The sequence below is a fragment of the Dysidea avara genome, chromosome 4 (assembly GCF_963678975.1).
Source record: "Dysidea avara chromosome 4, odDysAvar1.4, whole genome shotgun sequence".
Lineage (NCBI taxonomy): Eukaryota > Metazoa > Porifera > Demospongiae > Dictyoceratida > Dysideidae > Dysidea > Dysidea avara.
In genome coordinates this window covers 18,485,936-18,497,948 of record NC_089275.1, presented here as the reverse complement: position 1 = coordinate 18,497,948, position 12,013 = coordinate 18,485,936, and the positions used below count along the sequence as shown (strand labels likewise).

Below are 12,013 nucleotides of genomic sequence, written 5' to 3'. Positions count from 1 at the left end.
TGTGTTGTGGCACCTGAGTGAAGAGAAGTGGGGGTGCCACCACAGGGCCTGAGGGGTTCTAAATTCCATGGAACCCTGTGTTTTGATGTTTAACTTATTTAGACCACAGCGTTTTGTTGTGCCTTCACAGCTGCTTATGACATGGGAAATGTAGCATTGTGTATTGTTAACAAGTAGAAATACTCAAATGCAAGAGATTAGGCAGTAATTCTTAGGCAATACACTGTATTTCCACCTAACTTGAGTACTGAGACAATTCCATTGAGTTTTTCATAGGTATTTAATCCACTGCTGGTGCTACTGTACTTTTAAAGAGATGATGAATAGGTATTTGAACACAGCTTTTCAAATAAAACAGAGGAATGTTATAACACTATAATGCTTCTTGACAAGGAGAATGACTTTCTTGACTGGTAACACAGTGCATAAAATATGAATCCATACTTTCCACGATTGTAAAATAACAAGGATAAAGGCAGGAAATAATCAGATAGCCTTCCAGACCTCAGCCCAACTATACACAGCTATTCAGCACTCTTTAGACAGAAAAGATTAGGTGAGTTAGTTAGCTGAACCCACACCTTTTTCTAAAAAAAAACAAAAAGAAAACAGGAAGGGTTTTCTAACAGACATGCATCAGCAGAGTGTCCTAGATATAGCTACACCATCAGCTGGTTGAATAGCAGTACCAGACATTGTGCCACCCACTTCTCATTAGCCATCCCCCAACCCACAAACCACAAATGTGATTTTAAGAGGATCACGTGAGATCACGCAATAACATAATTAAATTCAAAGATATGTATACATTACATTAATACACCACTGTAGTTTACAAGCCATTGGTGGTTTTCTGCCTTATGAAAAAGTCAAAAAACATCATTACAGTAAATGCATGCACGTATACACACAGAGAATACATCACAGTACAACATGGCAAAGCAAACCACGATATGATTATGCAAAGACGTGTGCTATATTAGGGAGTTTTGCAAGCCTTTTTCTTATGTTCATCATGCCCATCACTGTACACCCAAAGTTGGCAATTATGGACCATGGATGGCAAACTGAAGCTGGGCAGCAATCTTCAACATCATAGCTACTGTTATTGGAGAAGACAAGAGCAGAACAGTTAGCAGTAGAAACTTGCAGTTCACTGTGAAGTCACAGAGTTTGCAACAAGTATTTATATTGTATGTAACAGTTTCACACCTTAGTATGGCTTGGAATAATAATAGTTTCTGTCACTTTAATAGTTTCTGTAATGATTATTTTGTGTATGTACTGTCTTGTTTATAACTGTAGCTAACTGTAGTGTTTGTTAAACCAGGCGTGCGCCTGGTTTACTGAAATTGTATTCGTAAAAGTGTGTGTGTGTGTACCTATCTGTCTACCTATCTACCTATGTTTGTCCGTACACACCCACGTGAGCAAAATCGTTTAATAACGGTAAAAGCAGTAAGAAGTAAAAGTAAAATGAAGTCTGTATTAAACTTCTGCACAGGTGAACTTTGCTCTGAGGTGGTTTCTTTTCGGCGGACTGAAATACTGGTGTGGTGACTTTCCTCAGACTACCTTCCCCTTGAGGCTTTCAGGCATTTCGCAACTGAAAAACAACGGTGCAGGCCTCGTACACTGCCAGGAATAGCCTATCGCTTCGAGTTGAAAGGGGGCGTATCCCTTACGTACGCGCTCGAGTCAGCCCAATTCCGCCGCCAAAGTCACGCTCGAGTTGTACTTCTTTCACGGCGATTCCTGTGTTCTTTTTCTTCATTTCTTCGTCAGCGGTAATGAGTATCAAGGCTGCTGTGATGTCCACACATAAACTCTAAAGGATGGAAAGCTCATTAAGAATAGGCTACACTATTGGAATTCTCCATATAAACACCTTACGAGTATGCGGAATAAAATTGTAAACTTCCGAATACGTTACGTTATTTTTATGTTCAATAATAGGCACCGTTCGATAATAGGTGACTTACGCCGTCAGAACGAAGATTGTAGGTACTTCAGACGAGAGATAATTGATTTTGAGCGACGTCGAATTGATGCCCACTCTTTTATTACAATGTTGGCAGTAGCCGAAGTACTACGTAACCTCACCATTCCTAGATCCCGAGTGAAGTTCACCGGAGTGACATTAGGTAAAGGGGCCTATGGAAAAGTATCTGAAGTGGAATATGATGGAAAGTTATGCGCTGGTAAAGCAGTTCACTCATTACTACTCCAGCTAGCTAGCCCAGCAGAAGCAGCTAAAATAAAAGATGACTTCTTACAGGAGTGCCATCTCTGGAGTACTATACGTCATCCAAACATTGTGTCATTCCTCGGAATATATTATCCTTCAAGTGATGAGACTGGACTGCCTGTTATGGTGATGGAGAAGATGCAGGAGAGTGTAACGTCCATGGTGGAGAAATATGATAATATTCCATTAATGGTGAAACTGTCGGTACTACATGATGTGTCTCTAGGGCTGAGGTATCTTCATGGTCACAGTCCTTCAATTGTCCATCGAGACTTATCTCCTAATAACATACTGGTAAGCTGTCATCTTGAATCAGCAAAAATCACAGATCTCGGCGTTGCAAAGGTAATGAAGACTGGAAATAGCAAGACACTGACTAAAACTCCAGGAACTGGTGTGTTTATGCCTCCAGAAGCATTAGATGATAAGCCAGTATATGGGCCACCATTAGATGTGTTCTCTTTCGGTGGAGTGATCCTCCATGTCACCAGCCGACAATGGCCTACTCCTAAAGCCATTAAACAAATTGATCCCAAGACAAAGACACGAATAATGTTGTCAGAAGTAGAGCGACGTCAGCAGTACATAAACATGATGATTGGAACTGATGCAGACCTGAAACCATTAGCTGTGTCATGTTTGGATGATGATCCAGAATTACGTCCTACAGCAGCAGGATTATCAGAGAAGATCAAGATGATGAAGGAAGAGTATAGCAAGAAGTCCACTCGTGATGGGATGGATCCCTTCTCATGGTTGGCTGAGATGAAACTGTCACTACAGTCACAGGTTTGGCAGTACAAAGTAATAATGTATACATATTAAATGTGATATTAATTAATTTTGTTAGGAACAGCAAGAATCATTCATACCGGACTTGCTCAGTGGGTCAAATAATATCCAGTGGAAAGAAGGAGCTTCAGCACCAGTAGCCAGATCAGGACACAAAGCTGTGGTGCATAATGGAGCAATTTATGTGGGAGGTGGTGCTAATGATGATGGTCGACTTTATACATTGGATGTGTACCTACCAACCACTAACAAATGGGACACCATTGACACACCATGTTCACTGTTTTCCCTAACTGTTTTGATGGGTAAACTTCTTATTGTGGGTGGTGTGAATACTGATAACAAAGCCATTAACAAGATATATGTGCTTGACAGTGGCCAGTGGAAAGTCTACAGAAAGATGCCTAAAGAAAGATTTAATGTTGGTGTTACCAGCTACCAATCAATCATGATAGTGATCGGAGGTGGTGATGATGATGAAAATGTCCTCAATACTGTTGAACTACTCAATGGTGCTACTGGCCAGTGGTTTAAATGTGATGATCTCCCTCAACCACTATTTTCTCCCGAATTGGTCATAGTCAGTGACATGCTGTATGTATTAGGTGGATGCACTGATGATGATGATTTCTCTACAACAGTATATGCTGCATCCCTTGATACTTTGTTAGTATACCAATTAAAATGGCAATGTTTTGCAGATGCATCATGGGGTACTTCAAGTGCTGTTGCTCTGAATAACAAATATTTGTTAGCATTGGGAGGAGCAAAGACAATTGGCACCAAAAATGATGAAATAATATTGACTAATGAAGTTTTTACTATTGACTCTATGTCTACCACATGGACACTCACTGCAACTATCCCACTGCCATTAGCTACAATGGCTGTAGTGTGTAACAATGATTCCAAGCTAGTAATGATTGGAGGATTGACTAACAACAGAGAAGTTAATGTGTATAACAAAGTTTGGATAGGATCATTCCAGTAGTGACCACCAACATTAACTTATACCATTCATCCTTATAACAGTCATGCATGCACTAAATTACTATTGATATGTACAAAACACTGCACATGTAGTTACTAATAGTGCAAGTGTTCTTATTAAGCTCTTGTCATAGCATAACTATAATATATTTATGTCAAATTAATGGTACAGTATATTAAAATTCTGTGAAATACTATTGCATGTAAAGGCCACTGCAATTTAATTAATTGCTTGCTATAACCACACTGCTGATAGATTCTGTACTGGATGATACACTGCTTGAAGTATCTTAGTTTACTACAGTGGTATATCCCCAGTATATGGAACAGTTAATTGTTTGTTATTTTAGTAGTTTTTCAGTAAACCCGCATTCACTGATGTTTTACTGAGAGTTTAAAACTTAGTAAAATAATTACGTTCCATATACTTAAGTTTACTGACACTTTACTATCAGTATAACTACAGTAAGGCATCTTAACAAATTAGTAAACTAAGAACCTTCAAGCAGTGATATTTTCTGCAAAATGAATGTTTCATTCATTATAAACTTGTTGTAGCTGTACACAGTTGCTATTAATAGCTGTCCTATTCAAATATAGTATTAACTTTTACTGCATTAATACCCCAATGGCAAGTTAATATGTTTGTTGCCATGTATCTTTTTCTATGATTTGTTTTGAATTTTGTTCTGAATTTAACATGCATGTGCTCCATATAATTCAATCTTGGCCTCAGTTGTATCATTAACTTTATATAACTATATGTACTGTTCTATGGACTTATTCTATTGTCATTACAATGGTTGTTGTGAATGCTATGATGATTGATGCCCTGACTAAAAGGACATTGCTACCATGGAATACTTGTGATGTATAGAGAAAGAGCACATGTACATTTTCAGGAATAATCTGCAAGTTCAAGTCAACCTTGTCCAGGCTTTCCTTAGATGTGCTACACTGTAAAAACGAATTTGTCAAAACAACATATTTTGTCACACCAACAAACTGTTAAATACACAAATGTTTTGTCAAGATAACAAACTTTTGCTGTCGCGACAAATATAAATGTTATAGTAACAAAATATACCATGATACTTGAATAATCAAAAGTGCTAACAAAAACCTTTTGTCAAGCTAACAGATTGGTAACATCAATACAACAAAAGTACTTTTGTTACATCACATAATGCTGTTTAGATATAGAAATAGCAAAACAATTTGATATTATGAAAAAAAAATTGCTCCCTGTACAAAGAAATAAACTAAACCAAATTTGAAATAAAATACTTGGTTACAATGTGAAACGTCCCTGGTTCACATGAACTCAACTGATGAGTTTCAAGAGAATGCTGCTTGCCCATCCATACACTGTCTTCTGTTACTTGTTTTAGAATAAATTTAGCTGACTTTTGAACTAAAAAGGAATTGTGATAATGATCAGTTCCTTTAGTTCTGTAAAGGTTCAAAGTAAAAAACATATGTGACATCATCAATATAATTCCATATATCTTCTCAAACTTTGGTAGCTCATCTTCAAATCCAACCCAAATCACATCATCTACACAGTACTCGTTGCCTTGCATTTCTATCCAGTCAACCCTAAATAATGTGCATGAGTTCAATAACCTTTCACCATGAAGTAAAGACATTGGAAGCTTTATGCTAATACTTTTAACAGTAAACAAATCTACAAGTAGATGCACGCACATGCATGCAAGCATTATGTGCACTGACACACACACACACACACACACACACACACACACACACACACACACACACACACACACACAAAGCATTAATTGCCACTAGCGCAGTCACGCCTATCCAGTGAAACAGAACCGGAATACCCGTCAGGTGCTAGCAAGCAAATACTCCAGGGGCAACACTAGTAATCCTGCAGAAGGCTGGACCGTGTCTGACAGGTAAAAGTGTGGGCACTTGAAGTCCCACCTGGTCATTCACCTACTATGTGAACACTGATACCTCTCCCAAATTATATCAGACATCCATTGGGTGGGCAGCTCCCCACGTAACATGAGGTCTCCATTTAGCAGCTGGATAGACTGGAGCAATGCAAGTAAAGTTTCTTGCTCAAGGAAACAACAACAGCAAGTTGGCACACCAGGCAACCTCATTATGCTACCTCACACTCAACACACACACACACACACACAACACACACACACACACTACACACACACACACACACACACACACACACACACACACACACACACACACTATACACTACACGCCTGTACACAATCTAATGACTAAAGCACTATTATAGCTCTTACACATAAATGTTGTATAAATTTTACCTTGTTACTGTTGTTTGCTGTAGATTATGAGCAACCAGAAAATTCTCTAATGGCTCCTTAATCCAATTTGGTTCAGCTGAAAGGGAGCTTTCGCATTGAGCTACAAGAGTAAAATTATACATAAATACACTTCAATAAATTATTATTAATGCTTCAAGCTATCTGCACATACCGATTGATTTATTCATCACCTTATCAAAGAAGTCATTGTCATGTAGGAGAGCACACATCAGTTTCTGATGACGCTGAGCAACACTTAGGACAATATTCTTAAAATTTCCTTGCTGAGCTATCCTTTTAAAATAACTGTTTTTAGCTTCCATCCTCATACACCACGATGTTGTAAGAGGACCTAACCTACATATGTGTGCATGTAATTGTAAACACTTGTATGCTTTGCATCAAGAGCTTTCAATATAAATGGCAGAGAGTATCCAACAGCAATGCAACAAGGAATATAACTGACTCCTCTATAGGGTAAAGCACAAAGACTTGACCTTATCAACACTAATAAGCACCATCTCTATCACAAATAAACTTTTTAACCTTGACACTTGCAGGGAATATTGAAAGTTGGGCGCTCACTTCATTTTATATTGTAAAGCATAGATGTAATAATGTATGCTCACTTCAAAATCTGGGATGGAAAATGGGTCAAGTAGTGTTGCTTTGGCAAAATTTTCTTGTGGGAATAGCATTCGCAAAATGAAGACAAGTACATCTCAATTAAGAATGCTAAGTACTCCACTAAATCAGCTGAAAAAACAGAGGACAAACAAATTTGTAGTATTTCTAAAAGCAAAAGAAAGCATTCCCATTCTTCATCACATTCTGGAACTAATTCTCCGATCATCAATGGCAAATACACAGCAAAATTCCACATTTGGCTAGCTAAACAGAAGAATAGCATCAATAATTTAATATTACAAATTAATGATCAACTGAAAGGGTTCTAAGTAGTGCATAAAATATATACAAAAGCCAAATGGTTTGTAAATATAGGACTACGTATACAGAATACTCTATAACACCACTTGCAAAGTGCACGTCTCAACTGATTGATTGATGTTACCACCATCATGTAGAATGTGAGGAGATAATTGTGATGGTTTATTCCTGGATTCAGATCGGCTGAATTTGAAACTTAAGAGTTTCTGATTAATATGGTCAATAGTAAAGAGGCGTTTCTCACATACAAAGCTTTGTAGCATGGCTTTTATTGTATAAGGAACTACTCCTTCTAACAAGATATGCATCATATCTTGAGGTAGCTGACCATCACAACATCAAAGTCATCCAACTTATTTAATACACTTCTATAGTTTACACCATATGTTACTGAGTCTGTTTCAGCTAACACTCCAGTGAGAAGAGAACAATGGCAATCGTAGTTGTCTGGGTTTCTTAGAACAAACATGTTCTCTTGAAACTGTAAGTAAAGAATTGAATGCATAAATTCAAAGAGATAAGCAGGATAAGCGGGCTGTATTTACATTTTTATGGCACTAAGCACACTTTCCATGAATGAGATACAATCCACAGAAACATGTACCGGAATGACCATGCACAACTACCCCTACCTTGCATAAAATATACAGTGCATAAGTATTAAACTAGTGCAATCATTAGTACAAATATAAACTGCCATTGACAAGCACTGAAACTTCTAGGTGAGTTGGCTCAATGTGATGCCTTTGATTTGATGCATTCTTGTGCCATAGCTACTTACAAGACAAAATGAAATAGCTCAACCATTAGCTACTAAAAAGTAACTACAGTACAGTACCTTATAGCAGGTTATTTTCAACAAAGGAAATATTTTCCGGATTGCCATTCATCCAAAATTTTGAGCAGAAAACGTTTGTGGATAATTATTTTCCCAGTACAAAAAGCAGTGAGCTTGATATAGGACAATAGGACTCTTGTTTTGCTTTTCCAACTATAGGCTAAGCTTTTCACTCTAGAGTGCGTGCCATAGGGCTGGTATTAAAAAAATCAATCAAAAAAAACATTTACTTACTTTAACACTCATCGTCTCTTTAGTGGTCAAACAGTTTCTGCATTTTCGAAGTGACCACCCAACTCCAACTTTAAACCCTCCAATTGAATGTGCAGCTAGAGTATCAGCAAGCATGGCTAAAACAGCACCTTTTACAGGGACCTCTTTATTGTTTATTGTTAACAAAATTCCCTGCAATCAAACCAACAAATATTTTAAAACCTCAAACATACACGAAAGTACCTTTCTGAGCTTATTCATGTCATTTACGAAAAGCTGCAAAACAGCTTCATATCCATACTCTTTTAAAAGTGGATAAGTGACGACAGCTATCAATTGTACTGTCTTCAGAATTGAGCGGTGTTTTGGGTGAATATTACCCAGTGTGTAATAGAATAGTGCTGCAAGTGAAATGTGTTAATAATACCAAGAACAACATATTGATAAGCATACAAAATTCTTTAAGGACCATAGAAATGTATGCAATGTCTCACTATACAACTAACCTTTTACAAACAACAAGGTGAGTTTTCAACACTGGGGAGCAATCTTTTTTTTAGTTGAAAAAATGTCCACCATTTTATCAATGTTACGTAATCTTGTATATCAATCTACTCTCAAGGTTAGTTTTTAGGTTTGTACTAAATATTTTTTGATTTTAGTTTATGTAACATATCGGCTTTGTATATCAAAAAGATTACATTTGAATGGCAAATAAAATGGCCTTTGTTTAAGCCTTGTAGCTTGAAGTGTTGTGGAGTTATAGCCGTTCGTTTACTGCCAATACACTTGGATGTAATGTTACGTCGGTGGGCTTTCAATGAAAGAAAGGCTTAGTTCAGATGTAATATACCGGCGGTGGTCCTTAAAGGGTTTTAATAGTTAAGTCATTGCTGACATTACACAATTGACAATTCTGTAAGGCTTACATAGTTTATGCTCCCTTGTAGGATCCAAGGGGGTTGGTCACTTCAACTTCATCATAGTAGATGATAAATTGAAGCTAAGGGATTGATCACTACTAGTATACAGTGGATGAGTGCTGTATAAGGAGGCATCACAAAAATCACCAATAAGGTCATCATCTCTTGCATGTGATTGAGTAACCTAAAACACAAACAAATGCAAAGTACATACCTTCCAAACACAAAGTATACCTCTCGATAAACATCTTGGTTATTCAACAGTTTTTCTAAGTTTTGCAGAAGTGGAACATACTGGCAAGTTTCCTGCACTTCTACCAGTCGTCGCTTTGCGCCAGTCTGCTGGTACCTGAATGAAGTGCCTAGCTCATAAGACACTGGTTCCTGCTTAGGAATTAAATAAATGCATGCTACTCTGAAATATGCCCACTTACAACAAGTCCAAAGTTTTCTTTGAAAAACTTAGTTTGCTGATGTTCAGTCTTCAATTCATCAAATGGAGAGGGGTGCCCTGAATCTGACTCGTTAGAAAGCAAGTTAACTCTTCTACTGCCTTCACAGTATAATCAAGTGACACTTGTGTTAGTTTAAACTTTTCCTTTAAAGTGAGAATAAACTTAGCTGCAGCTGTCTTAACATCGTCTTTACAAAGCAACAAATTTGAAGTTGACTGATCGGGATCATGTGCCTCCGCCACAACATCGCTTAAATCATGAGAGGTAGCAATTGCATCCGTGTCTTCTCGAGTACCATCCATATCTTCTTGAGTACCATCCATTGCTGGTCACTGTAAAGTGCTAATAATAATAATCCGTGTCTTCTCGAGTACCATCCATATCTTCTTGAGTACCATCCGTGTCTTCTCGAGTACCATCCGTGTCGGCTTCTTGGGTGCTTTCACAATCGGTATCTGTGATAGTAGAGGTGCTCATGCCAGCTGGGTCTTCTATAGTAGGGGTAAAATTGTGTTGCCAGTTGTGGTTCTTTCGGGTGCAGTGTCCACGAAAAGTGTCATAAGAACTCTCATTCAAAAACACACGAGTACAAGAAGAAATCCCACACCAATAGCGAAACGTAGGCTCAAAACTGTGCGCTTCAAAAACATGTGGGTTAGCCGGCGCGCCACACCGTGAGTATATTAACAGGAAGAAAGAAAACGCAATTTTCACACCTATGTAGCTCTGTGATCCTTTATGCGATTGGAACCAAATTTGCTACAGACGTGCCGGCCAGTTATGGGAGTTTACATACCACATTTGGAGAAAATCGGTCCAGCCATTTCCGAGATACGAGCGAACAACATTTCGTTTTAATTTCTTCGTATTTTTCTTCTTCATTTCGCACACTTCGCAAAATCTGCCATAAAACACGAATGCGTACTCGGATAGGGCTGAAATTGGCACACTTGAAGGGCTCATTAAGGCGGATCTCAGTACCAACTTTGGTAGGAATCCGATGAACATTCACGGAGTTATGACCGATTATGTGCGTAAAATAAGGTCGAAGGTCTGTCACGACTACAGGGTAAACCCCTTGGAGGAATGAGTTGAAAATTGATATGTAGATGGAGTAACCATCGTAGGAGTGCCTTTTTGTGGTTTGAAAGTATTTGAGATAAAGACCATGGAGATATGACACAAAACCCAACCTGTGTCAAAATTACGCGATCGATTATTGTGAATAAAAAAACAATTAGTTTTCACATCTACCAGGCAAACCGCTTAGAGCAATGAGCTGACAATCAGTATGTAGCTGGAATAATTATCATAGAAAGTCCTTGCAGTAGTACAGAAGAATCGGATTACAAACCACTGAATTATGATCCGAAAGGCAACTACGTGTAGCAAATGCGAGATCGAGATACTCTAATAGAACAGTCACCTTAATAGAGCATTCAGCTACGTTTATAACTTACTCCATTATAGAATTATATCACATTGCAAGATATTCTGTACGGAATTCAGCTACAAACAGTTAATCTGATAGACAATTCAGCTACATGCAAGTCACCCTGTAGAGAGTTCATCTAGAAACAAGTCACCCTGTATCAGCTAGAAGAAGTCACCTTATAGAGAGTTCAGCTACAAAGAAACCATCATGTAGAGAGTTCAGCTGCAAACAAATCACCCTGTAGATAGTTCAGCTATGAACAGATCACCCTGTAGAGAGTTCAGCTACAAACAAATCACCCTGTAGAGAGTTCAGTTACAAAGAAAGCACCATGTAGAGAGTTAAGCTGCAAACAAATCACTCTGTAGAGAAGACCAGCTAGAAGAAATCACCTTGTAGAGAGTTCAGCTACAAAAAAACCATCATTTAGAGAGTTCAGCTGCAAAATAATCAATCACTCTGTAGAGAGTTCAACTAGAAGAAGTCACCTTGTAGAGAGTCCAGCTGCAAATAAATCACCCTGTAGAGAATTCAGCTACAAACAAATCACACTGTAGAAAGATCACCTAGAAGAAGTTACCTTGTAGAGAGTTCAGTTACAAAGAAACCACCACCATGTAGAGAGTTCAGCTGCAAACAAATCACCTGTCGAGAATTCAGCTAGAAACAAGTCACCCTGTAGAGAGATCAGCTAGAAACAAGTCACCCTGTAGAGAGTTCAGCTAGAAGAAGTCACATTGTAAAGAGTTCAGCTACAAAGAAATCACCCTGTAGAAAGATCACCTAGAAGAAGTTACCTTGTAGAGAGTTCAGTTACAAAGAAACCACCATGTAGAGAGTTCAGCTG

General features: G+C 38.1%; 2 protein-coding genes across 2 annotated transcripts; one reads left to right on the top strand and one right to left on the bottom strand.

The window, feature by feature from the left end:
* Nucleotides 1-1,778: 1,778 nt before the first annotated feature.
* LOC136253957 (uncharacterized) lies at nucleotides 1,779-4,189 on the top strand. The gene is made up of 2 exons (XM_066046613.1): nucleotides 1,779-3,037; nucleotides 3,099-4,189. Exons 1-2 carry the CDS (start codon nucleotides 1,898-1,900, stop codon nucleotides 4,029-4,031), a joined length of 2,073 nt encoding a protein of 690 aa, XP_065902685.1. The 5' UTR covers nucleotides 1,779-1,897; the 3' UTR covers nucleotides 4,032-4,189.
* Nucleotides 4,190-5,239: 1,050 nt separating this feature from the next.
* On the bottom strand, nucleotides 5,240-10,361 carry LOC136253233 (uncharacterized). The gene is made up of 10 exons (XM_066045861.1): nucleotides 9,711-10,361; nucleotides 9,511-9,660; nucleotides 9,283-9,460; nucleotides 8,597-8,754; nucleotides 8,375-8,545; nucleotides 6,984-7,245; nucleotides 6,527-6,711; nucleotides 6,355-6,454; nucleotides 5,549-5,629; nucleotides 5,240-5,482 (listed from the first exon to the last, which is right to left on the bottom strand). Exons 6-10 carry the CDS (start codon nucleotides 7,235-7,237, stop codon nucleotides 5,293-5,295), a joined length of 810 nt encoding a protein of 269 aa, XP_065901933.1. The 5' UTR covers nucleotides 7,238-7,245; nucleotides 8,375-8,545; nucleotides 8,597-8,754; nucleotides 9,283-9,460; nucleotides 9,511-9,660; nucleotides 9,711-10,361; the 3' UTR covers nucleotides 5,240-5,292.
* Between the last annotated feature and the right edge of the window lie 1,652 nt (nucleotides 10,362-12,013).